Source organism: Rhynchophorus ferrugineus, unplaced genomic scaffold, assembly GCF_030347505.1.
Source record: "Rhynchophorus ferrugineus isolate W39M unplaced genomic scaffold, kcgeb_rfMv2 rfM7, whole genome shotgun sequence".
Classification (NCBI taxonomy): domain Eukaryota; kingdom Metazoa; phylum Arthropoda; class Insecta; order Coleoptera; family Curculionidae; genus Rhynchophorus; species Rhynchophorus ferrugineus.
This window is the reverse complement of record NW_027472586.1, coordinates 29,049,154-29,074,486: the sequence shown is the minus strand read 5'-3', so window position 1 is coordinate 29,074,486 and position 25,333 is coordinate 29,049,154. Positions and strand designations below refer to the sequence as shown.

Sequence of the window (25,333 nt, the reverse complement as noted above, 5' to 3'; positions counted from 1 at the left end):
ATTTGGCGCATATTGAGTTCCATTTATTTTTCATTTACTATAACAGAGAATAATTCAAGCTTGGCGCATGGATATACAACTTCATTTATTTACTCGTTTTTTACAAATAAAGTATTTTTTAAATAAATATACGCACATTTGTAATTATTTGATTTAATGTTGACACTATATACAAGGAGGAAAAAAAAACATTGCAAAATTTTCGAAATAATATTTGATTCAAAAAAAATTGAATTAAACGAAATAGCAAAAATCTAATTACTATATGTCCAGTCTTTCTATTTTAAGAAAGATACTACATTTAAATTTATTTACATATTTGAGAAACTAAGATGAACTGGAGGAACCATATACATAAACATTACCTTAAACAAGTCCAAAATCGTTTAGATCAAATCCAGCCAATATAGTTAAAACCAAACGAAAATGAACCACCATATATGAAAACAGTAAAATTGTCGTAAAAATCTCAAAATATGATCAACTATGATCCCTACTGCAATTTTCGCTGCTATTATTGATCCACTATCGCCATTAATGAATTGACTACCTCAAGCTTTCGGTTAACATATTGTACATTTACTAGCCTAAAGCGATAGATGATCGTATTTTAAAACTGAAGGAAATACCCAGTCAATACTTCATTATTTTTACAAAACAATAATTTAATTACCTATACTTTTATATAAAAATGCGTTCTCTTTTCCTTGTTTGTCATTAGATCATTAGGGCGTCGTTGATGGTTTTAAATTTTATTTATTTGACACAGGTCTAGTTTTGTTAGCAAATTTAATTATTTCATAGATCATTCCCCACTTGTTCAGTTTTTTGTATCACAGTTCTTACATTCTAGCAAAATCCTGTCTAATTTATTCTTGGCTGTTTCTCTGAATTTCACATTTTTCGACTTTCACTCTCAACATATTCTAGCTACATTTCACCTATAAAATAAAAATTAAATCATTACTAAAATATATCATGTTTAAAATAAATGTCTAATTATTACCAGTTACTACAATTTTTGCTACTATTCTTGATGGACATCATTAATGAATTGACTACCTCCAAGACCACAAGAATCATTTTTTTCTCTGCTCTTGTTATCATTAAATATTGGCATATGTTGATACCTATTCCAGCTCGTTGAAAATTATGTAATATATGTTTATAACTTTTTAATTATGTGTATAGAGCTTTGGCAGCTACAATTTTCACTATAAATAAAATTGATGCAGTTCGGATTTTACAACTTAAATTTAGTTATATGGAAAGTTATTTATAGAATTATTAGTGTAACACAAAATCTAAATATTCTAGATTTACTTTTTCACTTGATCAACTCAAAAAGAATATGCCACAATTAGGAAAGGAACACAATACAGTATATTATTTTCTTGTGGTTTATTCTATGCAGGATAGTGCGCATGCGCCAAATCCGGAGATATTTGTTAAGTAATGTATCCCCATCTTGTGAATTGCCCTATATTCAAGTCAAGCATTTTAACAAATTTCTCTTAGTTTGGATGTAAAATGCGATAAAGTGATTTCGCAACTTGAGAAAATTCGGTGAGATATTGTAGAATTCATAAAGATATACATGTAAATGTTTAAGCGGAGAGCTCTACCTCAGTCGCCACATATATACCATATAATGTTACTCTTCTTATTGTATCTTGTATACCGGTCAATGGGCAACCCTTTAAATAAAATGTATTGCACTTCATTCAAAGTTACAAAAACTGTGTGTAACTAGAAATTCGCAAAATAATGAAATGGTTCTATTATTAGCTCTCACAAAGGTTTAGTTAGTATTAATAAGATTAATAATCAGTTTTGTGTCACTATTAATCATATAGTTCATATACTCCAGTACGTAGTATAATCCTTTCAGTTTCTACCTACGCTACACATAAAAACGGAGAAATAAAACATTAAACGATAGGCATGTACACTAATTTATTTTACACTAATCACAAAATTATAAATATACAATCCATTTACCAACAAGTAGTTTGTTTATTGTAGATACTGATATTTCCAGAGTTTTGTTCTGACGACTTACATTGATTGGTGTGCGATCGGAGGTTTACTGTTAGTTCGCTGTTTTCAACAGACCGTTATCCATTATCTTTAAGTGAGGCACAGAATAATCAAGATATATTTCATAGTGATTCAACATTATCCTTTATATACATAAACATTTTTGCAAATAAGAACAAAACCACCCATAACAAAAATAAAGGTTTCTGTATAAGCTATCAAAAAAATATAATGGAAATGTTTATATACAGGCAATCGTTCTAACTCAAGTACAGTTCTAACTAACAATAACAATAAGCATTCCCAACTATACAAAACAACTAATCATTTTATGCCTGATAGGCCCCCAGATATGTTTAGAGAAAAAAACGAGAACGCATACAAAAGTTTGATTATATTAGTCGAGAAACTAGCGCCTAATATTTTAAATTTTTAGTTTTTATTGTCTCTAGTTTCTAATCAGTATTACATTTTCTTCTTTTGGTACATTAGGAGGGATATATCAGAAACAATACATATACTCGTGCGTTTTCTACTGTTTTTCATTACGAGACACCCTGTATAGCACACCCTAACGTCGCTACTAAATAAATACAGATTACAAGTATGGAAAATCGATGATGATTGCAACCAGACAGGAGAGGTACCTCACTAAAGCGTTCTCGAACTGTTTCATTGAAACCCAACTATGTGTAAAATCTAACAATTGAAAAAATCATCAACATAATTATAGTAAAATATCATTATTTAAATATTTAACAACAATATACGTAACGTACTACCGTTATATGTCACATTTAGTCTAGTGAAGCGGCAAAAGTGAACTGATACTGTCAACGAAGACCATTTAAACGACTAGAAATTGCATTTTAATTACAAAACTCTAACATTTTCATAGCGTTTAGTTCGTTTTAGATAATATACAGGCATTCTTGCTAGATGAACGATTCGTTCATTCTTCTAATATTGACATGATTTTGTATTTATTTTTGTATAAGGTCTTTTAAGAACCGCCCCGCCTCATTTGCTTCAAAAATCAGAAGCAAACAGACGAGATACTCGAGTTACATCAAGAAGGAAATATATATATGTATATATGTATATATTTAAAATTTTTTGGTATATTTACGATACTTTTATCAAAGTTTACTTATGGCAATTCTGCAAGATTGAACAGTATAAACATTGAAACTTGTACGTTGAAAGTTCTCAAACTTATAACCAACAATATTTCGTTGGATTATCGTTAAGCATTTAGTAGATTTTGTATTTTAGAGATATCAAGTATGCTAAAATATGAGCGAAAAGATTTGAATTAAGGTTGTTAGGTCAGTCTCAAAAAAGTGTGCCCAGTGGAGAGCTCTTCAATCACAAGTATCGACATTACGTATGAAATATCATTTTCATTGGGTCTTGGATCAAAACAAACTCAATAACAAAGATATTATCATATATATTGTTGTTGTAGATATGGCTGATAGAAATATTAGCAATTTGTTTCCTCTCGTTTCTCATTAACCCTTATCATCTATAGCTATGTTAAAATATTTTGAAATCAACGAAAATGAATACAAAAAACATTAAATGGAAACATTTGAATTGGCGTCAAATCATCAGCAATGGGTTTTAACCATTATTGATTTTATTGAAGCCTTCATACGAGCTGTTTTGAATTTGGAGGTAATTTTTGCTGACAAAACAATGTAAAAACGGGAAAGTATAAAACATTATAAAAAACACAAGAAGCTATTAATAAGTTCATAAGGTGTATCAGCCTTCAAACATATTTGAATTGTATTATTTCCTTAACTATCATTGCTAATATTGTGTTAAACGGTACTGCTGGTAGATATTTAATCATTATTTTCTCTTCATTTAAACTTGTGAATGAGGGCAAATCCTAAAGAATGGACCACATCGTGAAAAATAAACGCAAAAAGGAATATTTTCGAAATGATTTTTGTATTAAGGTCTGGTCTAAGATAAATAGTCCTGAACATGAATATCCAAAGTTTGGAGATTGGTAGTCGTGTAATAATTATTTATAATAATTAATGGGGCGTCGTGCGCTTTCCCACTTCGTCAAAAAGCGGGAGGTTTATATCGGTCTTTGAGGGCAAAAAGTAGAATGGGAGAACTGGGAAAGCGATCGATCCATTCTATTGTTGAAATTATTAACAGTTACAGTTCCCTGCTTGAGGCCCTTGGGGTGCATCCGTCAGACGCTGTCCCTTTCCGCTACCTGACATCAGCGTAGGATCGGTGTCCAAACTGTCGGACATTTTGTCGCAAATAATGTCGACCAAACGTTCAAAAACGGCCTAAAAAAGAGTAATGATGTAACATAGTAATTATAATTAAGTAATACTATACTATGGTAGTGAATTAATTAGAAAATGTCTGTTTTAATGGTTGTTGTCCCTCATTGTCTGTTACTGTTTCCCATGTTTCAGGCGATTTGCGGATTCCATCTCGAAAGAACGATGTATGTTTTGACGGTATCCACGAATCGATCGATTTTTAGGATCTTCATAATAAGTGAAACGCTGCTCAGACAGGTCACGGATAATATGTCGTAATAAGTAGTAGGTCAGAAGGATCGAGGTCTGGAGAATGCGGAGGGTGGGATAGCACTTCTCATTTTAACATTTCCAAATAAGTTTTGACCTGTTTCGCAATATATGGTCTAGCGTTGTTATGCTGGAGAATAACATTGTGGTCTCTTCGCTCGTATTCCGGCCATTTTTCGCGCAGTACTCGAGCCAGACGCATCAATTGTAGTCGATAGCTACCCCCATTGATTGTTTTATCGAATAATGCCTTGAAACTTTCGCCTTCAATGTTTTCGAACTATAAAGAACGCTATATCCTTACGGTGTCAAAGTCGCCACATTTAAAAGTTCTAAACTACTATTTACATGTTACGGTTCATGAAACTTAGTTGCCATAAACTTCACACGGCATTCGATGATTTTCTGTCAGTGAGGCTTCAACATGAAATTTGTTAGAAGTGTACCCGATACCATTTAAGTCACAGTAACACCATCTGTTTTAAATCCTTTAAAATGAATTTATATACCGATAAGTCTGCCTAAAATTTGTTTGTTAAATTCAAATAAATATGTACCTTGATTCAATGGGTTTTGTAGGGTACTCTTGTGAAAATCTACGTAATCTAAATATTGGTTATGGAAAATGTAATTTTCATGCCTTGCAAAACGAATTCATATAAATAACCGATATACATTTAACCATTCATTTACCAGAGATCAAAAAAAAATGATAGGACACGACGATATCTCTCTCATTCTTTACTGAATAACTAAATTTGTGTGTAGACTAGCGTTGTCGTGATGAAAGACGACAATCACCAATGTTAATTTCAATCGCATTAGCTGTTCAAAGTATAGAGTCGGAATGATGGTTTGGCCAGGTTCAAGCAACTGATGACCGATTTCTTTCCAATCCCACCACTTAGCATCACCTTACTTGGAATCAATGGGGGTTTTACCACAATCTTTCTCGTCATCAATTATTGCCAACGTTTCGTTTTATTGAGATTCACTAATGGAAACTCGGTCTGTTTGATTTTCTTCTGAGTTAAATTCCAGTGTCGCGCAGCGATGTCACAAAATGAATTATTTCAGTCTACCTTGATACATTTAAGAGTTTCATTAACTTTTCAAAAATTGGCTAATACGAAGTTCATCTCATCACCATAAAATTTTCGCCTTTGCTTTTTTAAAAATAAAATCAAAGTGAAGAAAATATGCGGAATCTTCATGAATTCTTCAAAAAAGCAATAACTGAGTAACAGAATGACACTACCTTTATATCTAGAATATTCTGTAGACTTTTGGTATGGAAATGAGGTTGGTCAAACAATGAGATTAAAGGTAGTCGAACAATGAATACCTTCTGATTGTTGAATTAACGAAGTTCAACCAGATTTATGCAAAAATTTAAAATTATTGAAAAAGATGTACTAATATATTAACAAAAATATATTTATGCTGATATGCTATTCCATACAATCCCATCCAAAGGTACTTATAACTTATGATTCAATAAAAAAAGTTATAATAAAAAAAATCTTTGTACTTGGTTTTAAACTTGCGTAGGTTCTGGACCACCTGTATATAAGTACGTATTTTCAAAAATTGCCACATTAATAAACGATTTGAAGTTTTATAATAATATAAATTAACGAATGTCAACCTGTGCATGTGCAGTTCACCTACAATCAGACGAAGAAAAGAAAGGAACTGGAATTGAAATATAGGAAAATGAACTTGTTAATTGGAAGAAAATCACAATTATTAGTATATAATAAATTGCTATTATATCAGCAAATACTGAAACCTATATGGACATATGGAAGTTTTTCAGAACAATGTCCTTACAATAAAATACTTACAATACTTATAGGACTGATTACCTATATCGAGGCCTTCAGATACCCACAGTAAGTCAAGAAATCAAGAGAATTGCCAAAGGCATGAGAAAAAACTCGATTCGCATAAGAATATTGAAGTATTGCAGCTTCTGGATACCACCGGAACAGGACACAGGCTCAAAAGAATCAAACCATCTGATCTTGTGTAGTATTGTGTAGTGAGGGGGATATAATAAAAAATACAGCAGTGACTTGTATAAACATTAGTTCACCAGAGACTGAGATAGGGCCGGTGGGTCCTCCTAGATATATACCTAGATTTAAGTTATCATGAAGACAAATTGTAAGTTAATCGGAAACGACTGGTAACAATGTAATAACTAAATAATAAAAAAATATATTCAGTGGAAAAAATTGACGAAAACATCCGCAGTACTATAGTATATAGTATATATATATATATATACCAATAAAATTATAAAAATAATATTTATATATAGTAAACATAATGCTTCATTGATTGATTATCTCTATACGGACGTCCTGCAATCATAATTGTTTCTTTTCCTAATTTGCCAGAAAACTTACCCTAACATTAATATTTTCCTTGGCGCTTGTTTCAAAGAACTCAACCCCTAACTGTTCGGCTAATTGTTTACCCCTTTCGAAACTAATCACCCTTTCATCTTCCATGTCGCATTTGTTGCCTACTAAAATGACTTGGGCATTATCCCACGAGTAAGTTTTAATTTGCGTCACCCTAAAAACAAGAAAAATAATATGGTTTTGTTTTATTGGATATTTAGCGTACCAGTCTTGAACGCTGTTGAATGACTCTTCGTTGGTGATGTCATACATTAAAATGAAACCCATGGCACCCCTATAATAAGCTGTTGTTATAGTTCGGTACCTTTCCTGGCCAGCTGTATCCTAAAAAGAATTAAAATTAATAAATCTGAAGGCATGAAATTTAATAAAAAGTTAAGCAAATGAGTCTAATTTAAAGGAAACACAAAAAAATATAAGACATATGAACTTGTTAGTTAAGAAGAAACAGCTGATGCAACTTGGGACAAAATAAATTCATAAAACAATATTTTAATTGTAAATCAGTAATTGATAAAAATTGTCTCATGTCTCACTATTCCCACTGCAATGCCCAGTTCGAAAGTATTTTCGAACTTCTAGATATTAAATTATGCATCCAAGTACAAAATTTAGGTAGAAAATTCATGGCTATCGTATATACATTTATTAAAATTGAACAAACATCAACTCTAACCTTCGTTTGTGAGATATGGGTACTATAAAAAAAATTAAAGCAAAATTCAAGCAGCTTAAATGGAATATATTAGAAGAGTGCTAAGTATATAGAAAAGGGAGGACTTAGTTGGTAGATCCAATGAATACATTGGATTAAGACAGCCTGGGAAGCTTGATCGGATGGAAAAAAGAACAGAGTATGACTCAAGCGATCCTGAGGTGAAGGTATCATTTGAAGATACTGTAGATTCAGATTTTATTCAAAGAAATTAAATTATATCTCTATTTACCAAATATCACACATATTTTGAGACAATTCAGAAATAGGGTTATTTTTCATTTTAAAATGTTTGAGACCATGAATCATCGTCCGAAACAAGTGACATCCGGAAGGTGTAATGATGTTTCAATTTAAGCAATTCTAAATTGTAAATTCATATCATGTTTACTTTTATAATGACTATCTAATGCTCGACCCAAACGTATCAATTTAAGTTTCTAGCGATTTTTCATGATTTAATTTAATTAGAATTTTTATTTCTACATCTTCATCGACTTTCTGCCTCTCACTGCGTTTCTTTTTGCTTCCGAATTTTCAGTTTTATAACTTTTGAAATCACCACTGACAATTTATTTTACTGATTTATGTTCTTTAAAAAATCGTATGGCTCCGACTACGCCCAAATAATATGTTGTTTATACACACGATATTTTGCATCAGATACAGTTACATTACCTAAAGCATTTTCTTTTGTTTGAAGTAAATTACTTACTTAAGCATTAAAAAAACTCAAAGTAGAACATCCCAATAACATCAATAATATTAAATATTTTGTATAACACATATTTGAGATGGTTTATTTGTTTCGTAATTCTAATGATGCTAGAAAGCAGGTTTAACTTCACAAGACATCGTGTTGTAAAGAACTGTAAGTAATGATACATATAATTGAGGCACAACAGACAGATGTAAATAAGTGACAACTTCTTGTACTGACGATACAGATGCACTCTGCCTTTTTCTTTTGCAAATTATGCTCTGATCTAATATAAGCAAACCTATAATTTAAGAATCTGAACTAGACAAAATGTAAAATAATAATACACTTAAATTAAGGTAACATCTTCTTCTTAAAGATACGGCCGAGGCTTACATTACAGGGTTGTCTCATCTGAATAGCTTACAATTGTTATAAATAATTTTTGGTTAATGACGTTTCCTTCTATCGCCAATTTGATATTGGTGATGTTTAGATGTTACAATGTTCAACTTAAATTTCCAAGGTATTCAGGCTCTGGAGTAGCTTCCGAAGCTTCATTATTCCCAAATTTTATTTCTCCACAGAATATCATATTTCAAGCTACCTCCGTATCGCCTAGCCCGTATTTGGTGTACGTATATTAAGGAAGGCTTTGAACCATGGAACGATTGGCAATTTCACGTCAATCTGCCTTCTTTTCTTAATAAGATTTCCAATTTCAACAAGTATAAATAATTTAAAAGAATTTCATATTTGTTTGAAGAAACTTTATTTTAACAGAAAAATAAGTAGCTACTTGTTGAATGAACTACAAAAACGGTAGTGGTGATAAAATCTTATTTCCATATAAACGAAAACCTTCTGCTATAAACACTTCAATTGTCACAATTCAAACCAGGCACTAATACATCCATTTGTTGAAATAATCAATGGCAAACCATAAAATATATACAGTAACCTGTTGTACGTTTTGTGAATATATAGCCATCTGGAGAATGGATTGGCACCGCTCCATATCGCTTTTCGGCCAAAATTGGTGTTCTAACGAACATTAATTGTGAAAATAAATTTTATTGCTTGGAGTTGTTGCTCAAATTTGTCACGGTGATTCGGCATGTTGGTAAATAATAAAAAATTGGTGAAACAAATGCTGCCAAACATGCCTGCTACAGGTTTCCAACATCAACTCACGCTTACTGTAAGCTTTTATAGCTTGAACACAATCAAAACTATATTATATTGGTGATATCTTCGATTTCAAGCCATTTATGCCGGGTCGGTTAGAATGGCCTCAATTTGTTCACATATCCAGGTAATAAAGCTAATATTTTGTTATACCAATAAGATTTGCTAGAAATACAAAATATTTGCCACTTTTGTTGAAATGTAAATAATCTAATATTCATACGCGTGATGTCAAAGTAACAACTATTTTTAGTACTAATAAAAATTGAGAAATCATTTTGCTTATTTTAAGTAGTTTTTAATGAAAATTTATTAAATGTTTTGATTTAAGATACGATATGGTGAAATGATGTTGATATAATTAGTAATTTATTGTAGTCATGAGTACAAACAAAAATAAACTTATTAAAGTATATGTAAGTGTTATCTTTATTTAGCTTAGTATAATTAGGACAGTGCAAGGTGCATTTTTACTTTTCTCTATCTGGGTTTGCGGATATAATGCTTCCAATAAAGCAGTCAATACACGTCATCAATGCCGTCAAATGTATTGCCAAATTCAGTTTGTAAAAACGTAAAATTCGTTTTAAACTCAGAGCAACATTTTCCCTTCTCATTTTACTAATTGGCATCACTCTAGAACATGTAATAGAATAGGTTTATAAAATTCGATTTGTGTTGGTACTGGTCGACACTGTTGTCATATGTTCGCAAAATTATTCTATAATCATCAATTGTAATCATAGTTGCGTCTATAATCAGCTATTTTGAACAGGAACGTGATAATGGGGAGCCCCACATGCCGGTAAAATGAGTTAGAGAGGCAAATATTTATGTTATTGAAGTTGATGCAGTTTTATTGGAAATATGTTTAACCATGTTGAAGTTACACTTAATATTAATATAAACGCTGTGGCTGATTCTCATAAAATAAAAGACTATTTAACGCTGGATTCGCCCAAAAGAAAGCGTGCACATTCAAAACGGGTGACGAATCTTTATGTTAGTTCTACACGAGATCAAATTTACGAAATATCTCAAAACAGTAAGTATAATAGCTTATAGTTTTTTTCTATATAAACACAATTCAATACAATTATTTCAGGGTTAAATATTCATAAAATACTTATGGATATGCAGCTCTTTGAAAGATGTCAGTAATCTCTACGTACACAGCTAGAAGATATAGGATTTAATAGTGTAAAGTTAACGTAACAAGAGGACTGAGTTAGCTTGGAATAATCCAATTTTTAAAATTATACAATCATATTAAGGAAGATTCCTTATGTACTTTTGTATTCCTAGATGAAACTTGGATATTCCAAAATGAGACACTGGACCACCCATGACAAGACGACAAAAGATAGCGCAAAGACAACAAAAGTCGATAGGAAAAAAGTTGAAGATACAGGTACTGAATATCTTGACAAGGAAATACAGGAACGAAGTAAATACGAACTAAAAATGAAAAGGTAAATATGCTTTCTAATCAAAGTAAAATGCATTACTTGGATATATGATGTTAAATAGGTGGATTAGGCCCCCAGGGATACCTCTACATAAATAAACGCACCTAGAACTCCACTTCATAGGTGGTGTAGCAAAGTGTTTAATGTAAATATAATAAAACAACTACAACCCATAAAGTATTGGGTCTGTACTATTAACTTCAACGTTTACCTGTATTTTGTTATTGGATAAGCTCATTTTCATCTTAATGGGCACGTAAATAGGCAGAAATGGCGTTACTGGAGTGCAACGAGTCCGAAATTCAGGCATCAGAAACCCCTTTATGCGCCTAAAGTGACCGTATTGGTTGCGATCTCGGTGCGAGAAATTACCGGCCCTCACGTTTTGAAACTGAATTTATGAATGAATGATATGTTACGTTCGGATAATATTATTTTTAACCGATTTCAATAAAGGAACAGGTTCTATGTTCGACTGTGTATATTTTTTTAATGTATGTTCGCTGATTTCTCCGTCAATTGCGGAGCGATATTTTTTCATTCGAAAGGGTGCATTTCCGAAGTGGTCCCATTGGAACCAGGTCAGCATTTGATGGTGAGGGAAACCATCAAATTTCAAAGGCATGTAGGAAGTTTTCACATAATTTTTTATCTAAAATAATCAGGTATTTGTGTATAATGCTATTGCTGAATTGATGAGATGGAAGACAGGAAGTCTTTCAGAGCAATAACCGATCAGTTTGCTTTTTAAGCACTCACCATAACATATGACAAGTCATAGAAATATTGCAGGGAGCTGCTTCTATAATATAGTGATTAAAGCGTTCGGCTCCCACGCGGAGGTCGCGGGTTCGATTGCCGGCGGAGGCAATGACTTTTGTTGTTGTTCTACTTTGGTTATAACATTTGTCAAATCACCTAGGTTAGGTAGCAGACCCCGGGGCCTGAAGCGTTCCTTATTTTCAATCATTGTGTCTTTATTCCTATTTTTCCTCATACGGACTGCATTTTTACTTGGCCTACTGATTGTAACGTTTAATAAAGTAATTGCGTAATTTATTATGACTAAATATATAACACTAATAAGAGAAAATAAAATATTTTTAACAAGAAAATTGGACCGACTAGAAAAAATAAATAAGGAACCCACTAAAAACTAAAAAATAATCAAACTTAATCTTTAACACTATACTCGGAGCCGGACCTAAACAATACAAAAATAATAATATAATTTTGTAACGTATACACAAAATTAAGTTACCAACGAAACAAATATAAATTAATATAACAGTTTAGGTTCGAGACCGACTTCAAAGTGATCAGTCGGTAGAAGTTAGAGTAATATTGTAAAAAGATAAATAGGTTTATGTAGGTATTAAGCTAAATTGTATGTATAGAATAGAATATAAAATACGTGTAGTAGATGTGTAGTTAAATAAGCTTATTGTTTATATTTATTTATACATTACAACGATTATTTTGTACATATTTTATTTTAAAACTTTTTTTTGTTAAACATCTAAGTTTGATTATTTTTTATTTTTTAGTGAATTCCTTATTTATTCTTTGAAGTCGGTTAATTTTTTTTCAATATTTTATTAAGAAATAATTTCACAAATTTTGCATTTTAAGAAATAATAAAAATTTTATCGATATACGCTTTTTTTATCGATCAACTAAATATAAAGTTACTCTTGAGAAACTTTGTAAACTAAGTAAGGTAGTTATGTATGTATTACATATTCATTAATTAATTAACACGAATTAATTTGTATATTTTTATAATATATTTTATGTAAGTTAAACATATACGTATCTTTGATATCGCGCCTTACATATCTCTTACTATACATAAGTAAACAATCTGCAATTTTTTAAAAATTAATTATACATTACATTAGATATGCCTAGTACAATCTTAATTTACAAATTTGTTGCCATTGTTCTGTTATACTTGCATTAATAGGCAAGAAACTGTACCAGATATATATATATATATATATATATATATATATATATATATATATATATATATATATATATATATGTAATGTCATATATATATATATGTGAAAAGGTCAAATCAATTTTTTCTTCTGTGCTACTAATTCTTACACTCTTTGGAATTTAACACGAACATGCTTCATAGATACAGATAAAACCGTGCATATATTCTTTTGTAAACTTATTCGTGAATTAAACTTAAGCAGGATGAATCTGTCACTTAAAATCCCTGTTGTTGGCATTTGAATCGTCTGAGCCGAAAAATTGTAAAATTATTATTATACAGATTTTGGAATATGAATGCTACTGCAAAGAAACTTTGTATAAACCTATATGAAAGCTACGAAAAATAGAAAGCCATTTCCTACCCACAGTATTCATTGTCTCTTCCATACTTATCACTCGTTTAAATCAGAACTTTTAAAGAAATTTAACCTATCGTTACAAAGCCTTAAAAGAACTTTAGGAGTATTACATCCGCCATAAATCTCAAATGCTACCAGAAAGATATAATGTAATAGTGGGTAGTTTTATAGTATAGTTTGGAATTTACAAGAACTGAAACCTCGGAAGTCCGCCGTATCTATTAGTTTTTATGATGCTACGAGATCAGTTTGATAAGTCAGCGATTTTTTTAATAAAACACATTTTTGGCTGCAAGAAGCTATTTGTTATTCAACATGATCTCCTCTTAATCTAGTACATATAGCTCAGAGTTTTTAAAATTTTTATTCTTTCCAAATAATAGGTTTTTCCAAGACCATTAATGTAGTCGTTTGTGTCAGTGACGATCTCTTCATTCGACCTAAATTTCGTACCACTCAGCCATTTTCTCAAATTCGTACACAGAAAATAATTGCAAAGGGCTAAATTTAGAGAATATGATCGATGCAGTAGAAGTTCATAGACCAATTTATGGATTATTGCTATAGTGTCTACACATTTATACACCCGTACATTGTCTTGATGGAACAAAACTTTTCTTTACGCCAAATGCGGTCGTTTTTGTTCAAATAATTATTAAATCTGCCCAAACGCTCCACAGAAAATAAAGATTTCACTTGACATGCAATTTTGGAGAAATGTTTTACAACGTCCAATATTTATATGTCACTACTTGGAACTTATTTTAACAGCTATTGCAACTACTGTGAAGGTGTTTGATTAGTTCTTTTCATTTCGAAGATGCCTTTGTTGTTTATTTGTTTTCTACGCCTTTTCTAATGTGATCTATGTTCGGAAGAGTCCGCTTAGTTCTTTGTTCGGTTTAGTGACTAAATTACTAGTTATTAGTTCATTAGTATAACATTAGACGGCAGTACAATATAAGACTAATGCATCCTCAATCTAGTGTGTTGTGTACCCGGATGCAGAGATAGTAAATAAATGCAGCATAGTTTTCCGTTGAAGAATTATTCGGCTGTCTTTTAAAAATGAGAGACATTTATGATATCGCGCGTTTTGTTGTTGTATGTTGGCGTAAGTTTTTAATTTCAGAAATTAATCCCCTTCTGAAAGATAGGATATCTGGCAATAGAATACATTATTTTATTCTTGTATAAACTATTTGATAGTTACAACTCTACTAAAAGAATATCCCCTGAATACAAACCTTTTTACAGAGGATTAACCGTAAATATTGTAAACTAACCTCTATTGCGAAACTAGTAACAAATTTGTGGCATGAATTAAAAATTTAATAATTACTTTGAGGGTCTTCGTTTTTAACTAAAAATATTTTGAGTAAGTCCCAATAAATGGTTGACTTAGGGCTACTTAACCAAGATAGTTTGGATTTGTTTGGATCTATTAGAGCTCACGGATTCAGGAATATATTTTTCGACTATTATGTGTGAGAAATCATTTAAATCACTCATCATAAGTTAATTTTTTTCATCTCATTCACCTTTAGGAAATTGTGAAAAAGATGAACATGAGGGCACTTTAAATAACTTACTTCCTTATTAACGGAGAATGTACTACCAGGAGTTGAGAAACTTGACTCAGATATTACTATATGAACAAACAACATTTTACGTTACCATAGTATATTTTTAAGTTTTTTGGTAAGACTTTTTGTTCAAATTATGCGTTCTATTTTACATTTATTCAATAGTAATGACAATCTTAGTAATCTGACAAATTGAGACTGATTTTATAGAGGCAAACCAATATCTCATGCATCAAATTTATTTTATTATACTGTTAATAGATTTTTGAGCTATCTCAAGTGATATTATCACGTTGATAATATAACACGTTTTTGTTAGATAAGTTAAAAATTAATGTAAATTCAAAACCTTTTAATAGTACGGTACATAATAACCCTCCAGATAAAATATTAGATGAAATAAGGCACCGTATACTTTTCCATCAAACAAGTACATAAAATTTTAACAGAGAAAGACTCAAAGTTTGCGTCCAGTATAAGAAATCAAGTAGACAAAACTTTAATGGATCCTATTAAATTGATGTCACTAAACAAATATGAAAAATATTGAACAGAAACTTTTGAATTGTACTTGCCATGCACCAAGATTTTTTATTGTATATAATTTTAGTGAATGAAACGTGACGTCATGGCTGACACATGCCACACCTGCATGATAAACTTTATCAAAATATCTTTACAGCAATATGTTTTTCTTAGAGGTGCCTATAGTGGAGACATAAACTGACCAACTAAGTTACTTGAATGGGCGACTATAAGCCTATCTAGATATTGAACGTAGCAAAAATGTTCTTCACAAGTCCCCATTGGGTTCCCTCTCTATTACTCTATGAAGATCTCTTTATAATATTCATCGTCGATTGCTTTACCCTTTTCAGGATAATCGAAATGAATGACACCGCGTGATTGCCAAGAAACGGCGACTTGTTGGCCGACAGACAGACAAACTTGACCTTTTTTGGCAGATTCTCCAAGAGAAATCTGATGTTTTGATTGTTTCTTGGTCTCTGGTTGCGTTTATTGTTGAATGTGAACAATCGCGACACCCATCATATTGGTAGTTATTTCATATACATATATTTATATCAAATGTGGTTTACCCACTCTGTTACAGCTCGAGATAATTACAGCCTCAACCATCTTCCGTATTTTCATTCTTCAATCGTCCAATATCATTCTATGATGACTACTGACGTGACCACTTATTTTGGGTACCCTGAGTTTTCGTATGATCACAACGAAACTCAGTAGACCACGTCCTAACCACTGAAATACATGGTGCAGAGTCCCCATTTTTTTCCACTTCTGTTAAAGTTCGAGAAGTTCTCTGCCTGTCAATGTCTATTATACACAAACTAAATGACGCATCTTGCTTAAAATCTCACAGTAGTGTATCAAACTGTCATCGAGTTAGAAAATTAATTATACAGTAAACAGAAATATTAAAAAAAATATTATATTGGTTAAAAAATAAAATAAAAGATAATGGAACAAACAAACAATAACGTCTTACCCAAATTTGTAATTTCACTCGTTTTTCGTGCCTAAATACCGTTTTAACCTTAAAATCGATCCCGACCGTACTGACGAACGCTGATGTAAAACTATCGTCGGCGTATCGGAACAGGAACGAGGTTTTTCCTACAGAACTGTTGCCGATGATCAGTAGCTTGAACATGTAATCGAAATTTTGATCTGCGGCATCCTTCGGCCATTTGGATCCGTCAGGTGCAACCATCTGAAAGAAACAACAGATTTAGACTGCGAAAATACCTATATAACATATAAAATTAGTAGACTAAAAAGACAATAACATTTAAATAATAACTAAACAATCAAGGAGATTTAAAATAATGCTTTTGAAATATATAATTCGGATAAAAACTTTTGATATCTGATACCAATTTCCACTTTAATGTTGAGTATCATTTGAATTACGAATAGCCTCTATTTTCGCTCATGGAAATCAAGGTCATAATATATAAGTTAGATAAGCAATTATATTAAAGTACAATGTTAAGCTGAATTTAAAAGCTATATATATATATATATATATATATATATATATATATATATATATATATATATATATATATATATATTTATTTCACTTATTTTAAATATATTGTTCAAAAACATGCAAAAGTAATTTTAGTAAGATAAAGGACTCATATATTTTGAAAATGTTTTTGTGGATACAATATGATGAAACCGAATTGAGAGAGTTGGACTCCGTGTGTTCATGTACCACTGTGTAAACTTTCTATTATATGCTAACTCATTTTGTAGTTATTTTTTTAGGATGTCAAGCAAACGTAGTTCTCTTTCGGAGCTATTTCGCTAGGGAAAACACCAATATGAAATTGTTCGTTAATTCAGTGTTTCGCAGTCGACTGTTTGTCACACCATTGATAACACCTTTCAAAGAGCTTGTCGACGACAGTTGGCATCCAGGAAGTGGAAAAAAGCGCACCGCCGACTTTTCTGCTAACCGCAAGATCATCAAGAAGCGAGTACAACGCAATTCGAGAATCTCCATGAGAAAAGTCGCCCTTGAGACTGATGAGCAAGTCGTTGGTTCATGGTATAGCTAAAAAGGAGATCGACCTCAAGGCTACAGGTTCAGCCCCTCGCAGATACAGTTCCTTACAAACGGGTATGGCTCGAAAAAAGTCGCCAACTCAAGCGTCGGGCCGCTGATCAGCGATGGGAGCGCACCCTCTTCACGGACGAGAAGGTGTTCACCGTTGAGCAAGTGCATAACCATCAAAATGACAAGAGCTGGTCTATTGTGGCTCCCGGTATGTTATTCATCGTCTAATACTGCTAAAATCCGCGGTCCGTTATGGTTTGGAGTGGAATTTACGACAGCAGCAAAACCCCTTTAGTTTTTTGTGGATCGTAGGATGAAAATCAATCAAGAAGTGTATCGTTGCGACATTCTTGAGGCTGTCGTACTTCCATGGAGTCAGCAGCAGTTCGGATTGGCCAATTGGAAGTTCCAACAGGATTTCATCTCGGTCCATAAGGTAAAACCGGCTCAAGATTGATGCCGAGCCCATTTTTCGGACTTGTCATGTCAGACATCACATCAGTAAAATGGCCTCTTTACTCGCCGGATCGCAACTCAATGGACTACAGCATGTAGCCAACTTTTTGGCCTGTGCTACAAGCTAGAAAACGTTGGAATCGCTGAAGCAGTTGCTGCATCGAACAGGCATTGTTGGCAGAAGACCTGCAGCCTATTGCCGAAAATTTCAGGACACCTTGAAACCTGTGTATCGCTACGGTGAGAAGTCACTTTGAAACCGGCTGAGTATATTATTGCTAAACGTACGTTATTGATATTCATTGCTATATTAACCTAATTCAATGAAATTATTACTGAAAATATTTAATGCAGTTTTTTTGGGACACTTTATATAAATAAATTTCTAGACCCCTTTGAACTTATCACATTCAACTCTACAAACAAGCAAATATAATGCAGAAATGTTTCAGTACTTCCAGCATAAAGCATCATGTTCCTGATTCTTAAAAAGAGATAACCTTCATTGCCAAACTAAATACTTTCCTAACACTAAACTAATAAATGTACTTAAGACCGTGGATAATTTTAATGTTTTATCGAATATTGCTGATTAGTTCGAGATATATTATTAAAAAAAATGATAATTGTACCGAATTAAAATAGTGCCTTGGGGATATTTCATCGAAATCTTTGAAAATGTTTTGCCTCAACGATAAATAACCAAAATAGAATGTTGCTATCCAAAAAGCAAATCCAATAAAATCTAAATTAGATATTAAATTAAAATTTAATTGTTATATCTAATAGATATTTTTATTTATACGCGGATTATTGATCTAGTTAATTTTTTTGTGCATAATAATGTGAAATGTATTAAGAATAATTGAAAACTATTCACTGCATGTTCAATAATGAAATGGTAATAATAAAATATCCCTGCCTCTTGTTACGTACATATATTCCAATCTTTTAAGATACAAGCTGTTTATACATAAACAAATTCCTAAACTTTTTTCCTGTTTCAACTTATATCATTGAACTCTGAGGTTATATCAGCAAAGGTAATGAACGAATCATTCATCCCTTCCATAATTAGTGATATAATAACATTCATACGTATTGAGGAGCACCGCTAATGTTCCTTGATACTTAAACACCAATATTCGTTATTGAGATCTGTAGAAGAGAAAGCAAACAGCTAGGCGTCAAGCTAACGCCTTTATAATACCAAACTAATAAATAGACTTAAGAGCGAGAAGTCTTTTGATGGTTATGGACGCTACATTGTGAGGATGCTGAAGTCGATATTCCTGTGACAGCCACGACAGTCTCAACTCCTTTTATCGATGAATGTACTAGCAAGAATTGTGCCGAATAAAAACGGTGCCTTGGGGATGTTTTATCTAAGCGTTTGAATGTATTTTGTTCAAATACATTTATTAACAATAAAATGTTGCTACACAAAAATTAAACAAACTAACAGTAAAGTATACGTGTTATTGATATAATTAGTGTTATTGTGTATACTATCGTTAAGAGCTTTTAGAATAATTTAAAACTACTCACTGTATGTTCAGCAATGAAGCCTAATGGTATTTCAACCCAAGACAAGAATCTAGACCTCTGTTTTCGTAACTCCCCAGGAGGATCCTCTGAAACCAGAAAAAATACTACGTGTCAATTTTCTGACGACTGAAAACTTTTAATATAATTGGAATTCGACAATACACCATGAAAATAATTGCCTGTTCTATATTTACCATGTTTGGACATGATATTCCTGAGTTTTGGTTATTCTTCAATAATTATTTCAGTATGGCAACCAGAATTGTGAAATATTATGTAAAGCTTACCGACAAAAAGTTAAATTAAAACTGTGTCACATTGGCGATAGCGGAATATCTGCCAACGATGCCAGTCGAATGGTAATTTGTACCGATAAAATGTTCACTATCTCTTTTTGGCTACCAACGACAATCATTTTTCACTATTTATTTTTATAAAAGACGTATAAATGAAAACACATAATAGATTCGTATAATTTAATTGAACACATTTGATTCCCAAAAAGTTAATTTTTACGTCTTGTTATTAATTGTTGTATACTTTTATATAATAAACCATTTTCTTATAAAATAATGAACATATTAAATAATTCTGATTGCAAATAGATTACTACTAGTTAATTATACACAATAGTTTGAAATTATTTAAAAGCTAGTTCTTAATTAATTTTATATATTATTAAATATGTAATATTATATTAATATTTTTTCTGAATACTGGTAAATTATTGTATTAGACAGTGGTATAGAGTATTTAAATTAACAACTATTTACATGAATTATCTCTATAACATTAGTAAATGTGTTGAGTTGTATTAAATTGTTGTAAAATAGTTTTGTATATAAAATATATATTTTATATAAATATATAATAGTTCGATATTATTCTGAACTAGATTAAATATGAATAGAATAAATGAAAATTAATGCAAGTTACTTCAGGATATAAAAAATAATTAATATATTTTAAAATATAGTGTAGCATACTTTAAATTAATTTAAATTGTTGTAATTATATATTGTTTGATAAAATATTAGTACACTATGCTACATTACGTAAAATTGCAACAAAATATTGTAAAGTCTAAGTAAGTAGTGTGTAACACGTTATTTTAAATATATCACAATTCCTTGAAAGTATATTCTTAGTTATATAAAATTGATTTAGCAAATATTTTAAACATATTTGCCTTGTATTAAGTATTATACTATAAAATTCTTGCTAATGTTAAATTGAATCTTGCCTTATTTTAATACGTCTTCTGTAATATCTGTAATAAATATCTCTTGTATAATATGTTCATAAGAATATAATCTTTTTCTAAACTGATTTAATATGTATTAATTTAAACTAATTTTAACTAAGTTAAATTGCGTAATATTTTAAGATACACTTCTTCAACATCTTTAAGGTTTTCGTCAAGACGTCTTTGTGCCATAAATTCTACAGCCTTTAACCCTAAATAGATCCGTCTTTTTCTTAAATCGATCATACATCTCATGAATAATATAAAGGTTTAAAGTAATCCATACAAAGAGATTACGTTTCATAATCCCTAGTATATAATTACAAGATTTCAAAAGTAAATGAGTTAAACTGTTGTGGAAACGGTTGAACGTGTGATTGCCACGAAAATGTCAATGTCGCGAAACAAAAATCAATGAGTAAATATAGCGAATGATAATGTTATAGATTCGAAATATTTACTTATTTTCCAACTGTTCATGTTTATCCACATAGAACACAGATATTACTTTTATCTGATCTGTGATATTCGTGATATAATGCATTAATAAGAAACGATATTATATTTAAGAACCACAATTCATAATAAAAAAGTGGTTGCATGTTAATAAATAGCGTATAATATAATTAGAATATATATAAAATAACCACCAACTATTGTTTATAAATTAAATAATCTAAATATTACCTTGTTGCTAAGAAATAACAAGAATTCAACGAATTTCCGGTTGATTATGCCCAATCTGGGAGCTCTTCAGACGACCAATATAGCAAACACCAACAATATGTGTCAGTTTTTAATAAAATTTCAGGGAACACTGTCTGGGAACTCTCCCAGGCCTGGTGGAAATCGATCAGCTGGAGAAAAGCGAGTAAAGAATAGCGGTTCTCCGGAAAATCGATAGACGAAAAGCGTGCCGTGGATGGGCGCAGTATTTGGCGGGAAATTTAAAATATTTTTTTTTCAGTTTTCCCCCACGAACTTACCGATTAATATATTTTACGTAATATATACGAAATATAAACGAGGAAACCATTCTTTATTTCTAAACTGATTTGGTTCGTGATCTCAGCTTTATTTATCTAGTTAACTTCATTAAGTACAATGTATGGGATCTCAAATAGATGTTATAGTAGTTATAGGGTCAAGGTCATCACTAAATTTGGCATTACTTAGTAACTTATGGTGATAAAATATTAACTGATCTTATTATAGTACGATTTTTGGCTTGGTTTATTTATTAATTTTTGAGTCTGAATCTGGGTCAATATATCATGAATGAGGAATATATTAGAGATATTATATCAAATATATATCTGGACATAAGCTCCTGTAATGATTTATTTAAAATAATCGAACTAAGTTTTCAGGAGAAATATTTTTATCAAAATAATAAATTATTTAGATTAAATTCAATAATTATTCAGTCAATTAAGAACAATGTTTATTAGAAACAATTAGAACTACAGTATATAAAGAACACAAAGAATAAGCGTAAGGTATACAAAATATTTAAAAAATATATATGTTAATAGAATAAAAATTATTAAAATATATAACAATGGATTCTTCGGAACGTTTAGGAAATAAGAAATACTAAAAACTGCAATATGTTAAAAACTACTCAGATATCTAGAACTATATTAAAAATATTATTTAGTAGGTGCTTGCATGGTGATCATCGAGATCTATGGGTGAAAACCACCTAACCTAACTGTTAAATTCAATAGTTTTGACATTTCTCATATCTCAATTGAAGGTCAAAGAATTTTCAGGTGGTTCAGTATTTGCTTTCTTTGCTTGCGAACCAATGAAACTGTAACTACAGATACCTATGGACGTCAATTCAACAAATTGAACGACATATTGTTGCATATGTTGAGGAGCAGACGCATAATCTTGCGTGACAATGTTCGGCTACACGCCATGTTGCCAGAAAAAAGTTGTAGAAAGCTGCAGAAAATATGTATATTGTATCAGTTTTTCTCAATAAATACCTAATTTCAAATACATTTCAAATCAAATACAAAATTATTAGAATATTTGTAAGTACCTGATAATATTGTAAACTTGTTAAGAATTATTAATATTATTGCATAATTAATGAAATTATAAAAATTAATATCGGGTAGATTTGCATTATTCTTGTTCAATCACATATATAGCGACATCTATAGGATAATGTTTCGAATCGCATAAATTCGATAAAGTAAAATACCATTCATGTTATCTCCAGCATGAACCTCCGTGCATTGATTGAGAAAGCTGTCGCCAGATGGTGCTGATCCTTTTTTCCTGTTAAATCAAATTCGACATAGAGATCCTTTACCGAATTACTACTTTCGAGTAAACTTGCGGGACTTCAAAGATTTACGGTATAGTGAGCAAGGCCAAGCAAGAAAATCGAATTAGGCAATCTTCGGGGCGATGGCACGCTTGACAAGATTACCGTTCCCGCAATTTAATTGCGTCGAAAAAACATATTTAGTGCCAATACGTAAAGAGAGGTCCTTAACGTGACTAGTATGGGAAAAAATTCGTTTTTGTTTGAGTCTATTTACGGAGCTGTATATTTTTATTGAATTAATTGTGTCTAGACTTGAACATTCTTTATTGATGTTGAGTCGAGATTATAAATGACCTCGCACAAGCAAAAGAAATAACTCCAACAATAATAATATAATCTTTTATGCAGCATTGGTTCTTCGTAATATTCTTGACCAAAATCAACTCGTATCATTCAACATTCACTGGATTGAGCTTCATCAGGATTTAAGGAAGTCAGAGAAAGATTATGGTTGAAGAACGCTGTGTATATAATGAGCTAATAACAAAAACACTATGAACGTATCAATGGTATATCGCCATTATTTTAAATTACAATTAGAAAACTTATTATACGGAACTGATATCAATTTTCAATACGAATTTTCGCACCTATTCTTATCATTTTTTCACTTTATAGGGCATTTATTCAGACAAATTGATACAATATGTATTAATCAAAATATTTTCATTCATTTTCCTTTTCCCACTTTTTCCTGTCTATCTAGAGATAGCAATAGAACATGGCTATACCTTGTCAAAAAAACTGTGTTGTTTGGTATTGATCTAATCATTGATTTTCGTACATTTTTAGCGTTTCTAAACCGGGTGTCAACCCAACTTGCTCGATGCAAGTTTGAGCAAATGGAAATCAGAAGATGTTATATTTGGTAACTGGACTAGGAGCAGTAAAACTTCCCATTCTAACTCCAACACTGTATCCTACATCCTCTTGCAAGAGAATCACTTTGCGTATATTACCCGGTATTGCTGGCCTTTTTGCAACAATTCTCCATTGCATAACATGTATAATGTATCATTCGCGAATATTTGGGTTTGAGAAAGTTCTGTGCAAAGTGGGTGCCGCGCGAACTCGTTTTTGGCCAAAAACAAAGACGAGTTGATGATTCAGAGCAGTGTTTAAAGATGATCAAACATAATAAACCCGAGTTTTTGCATCGATATGTGATAATGGCTGAAACATGGATCCATCATTTCACTCCGAAATCCAATCGACAGTCATCCTAGCAGACTACACATGATGAACCCGCTCGAAAGCGTGGGAAAACGCAACAGACTGCTGGTAAGAATATGGCGTCTGTATTTTGGGATCCACATGGAATCATTTTCATTGACTACCTTGAAAAAGGAAGAACTATCAACAGCAACTATTACATAGCGTTATTGGATCGGTTGAAGCACGACATCGCCGAAAAACGGCCGTATTTGAAGAAAAAGAAAGTGCTGCTTCACCAAGACAATGCACCGTATTACAAGTCAGTGAAAATTGTTTCCTCATCCACCGTATTCTCCAGATCTGGCAACCAGCGACTATTTCCTGTTCTCAGATCTTAAAAGAATGCTCGCTGGGAAGAAATTTTCGTCAAATGAAGAGGTGATCGCCGAAACTGAGGCCTATTTTGAAGCAAAGGACAAATCGTACTATAAAAATGGTACCGAAAAGTTGGAGAGTCGCTTAATCAATGTATCACCCTTGAAGGGAATTATGTTGAATACAAAAAACTAATTTTACCAAAAAAATGTGTTTTACTATGGTAGGCCGGCGACTTTTCATTGACCTGTTATGTTTAATTGACATTAAGCAGACAAGATTCATTTATATTTAGCTTAAGGTTTAAAAACGCTGTCTATTTTATGAACTACTAATAAAAACTAATATTATATATATAATATAATTAAAAATTCAATATTATGCTGTATATATATTTAATAATATTTTTCTTTTTACCTCTTATAAAATGGTTTGTAAATTAATGTCATCTTACTGTTTTTAAAGGTCATTTTTACTATATGTATACCTATATGGTGTATATAGGTTAATATAAAACTTATCAATATTACCATTAAATTTAAAA

At 31.4% G+C, this 25,333-nt stretch overlaps 1 protein-coding gene across 3 annotated transcripts; it reads right to left on the bottom strand.

Moving 5' to 3' along the window:
* Positions 1–1,939: 1,939 nt before the first annotated feature.
* Positions 1,940–21,741, bottom strand: Rab3 (RAS oncogene family member Rab3). Of its 3 annotated transcripts, none has more exons than XM_076410333.1 (6): positions 21,600–21,741; positions 19,667–19,752; positions 16,583–16,807; positions 7,248–7,366; positions 7,025–7,196; positions 1,940–4,361 (listed from the first exon to the last, which is right to left on the bottom strand). In XM_076410333.1, the coding sequence occupies exons 3-6, from the start codon at positions 16,805–16,807 to the stop codon at positions 4,215–4,217; spliced, it is 663 nt and encodes a 220-aa protein (XP_076266448.1). In that variant the 5' UTR covers positions 19,667–19,752; positions 21,600–21,741; the 3' UTR covers positions 1,940–4,214. The 3 variants fall into 3 exon arrangements, with proteins under 3 accessions (XP_076266448.1, XP_076266449.1, XP_076266447.1); XM_076410334.1 differs by lacking the exon at positions 21,600–21,741 and adding an exon at positions 19,954–20,002; XM_076410332.1 differs by lacking the exon at positions 21,600–21,741 and adding an exon at positions 19,861–20,000.
* Between the last annotated feature and the right edge of the window lie 3,592 nt (positions 21,742–25,333).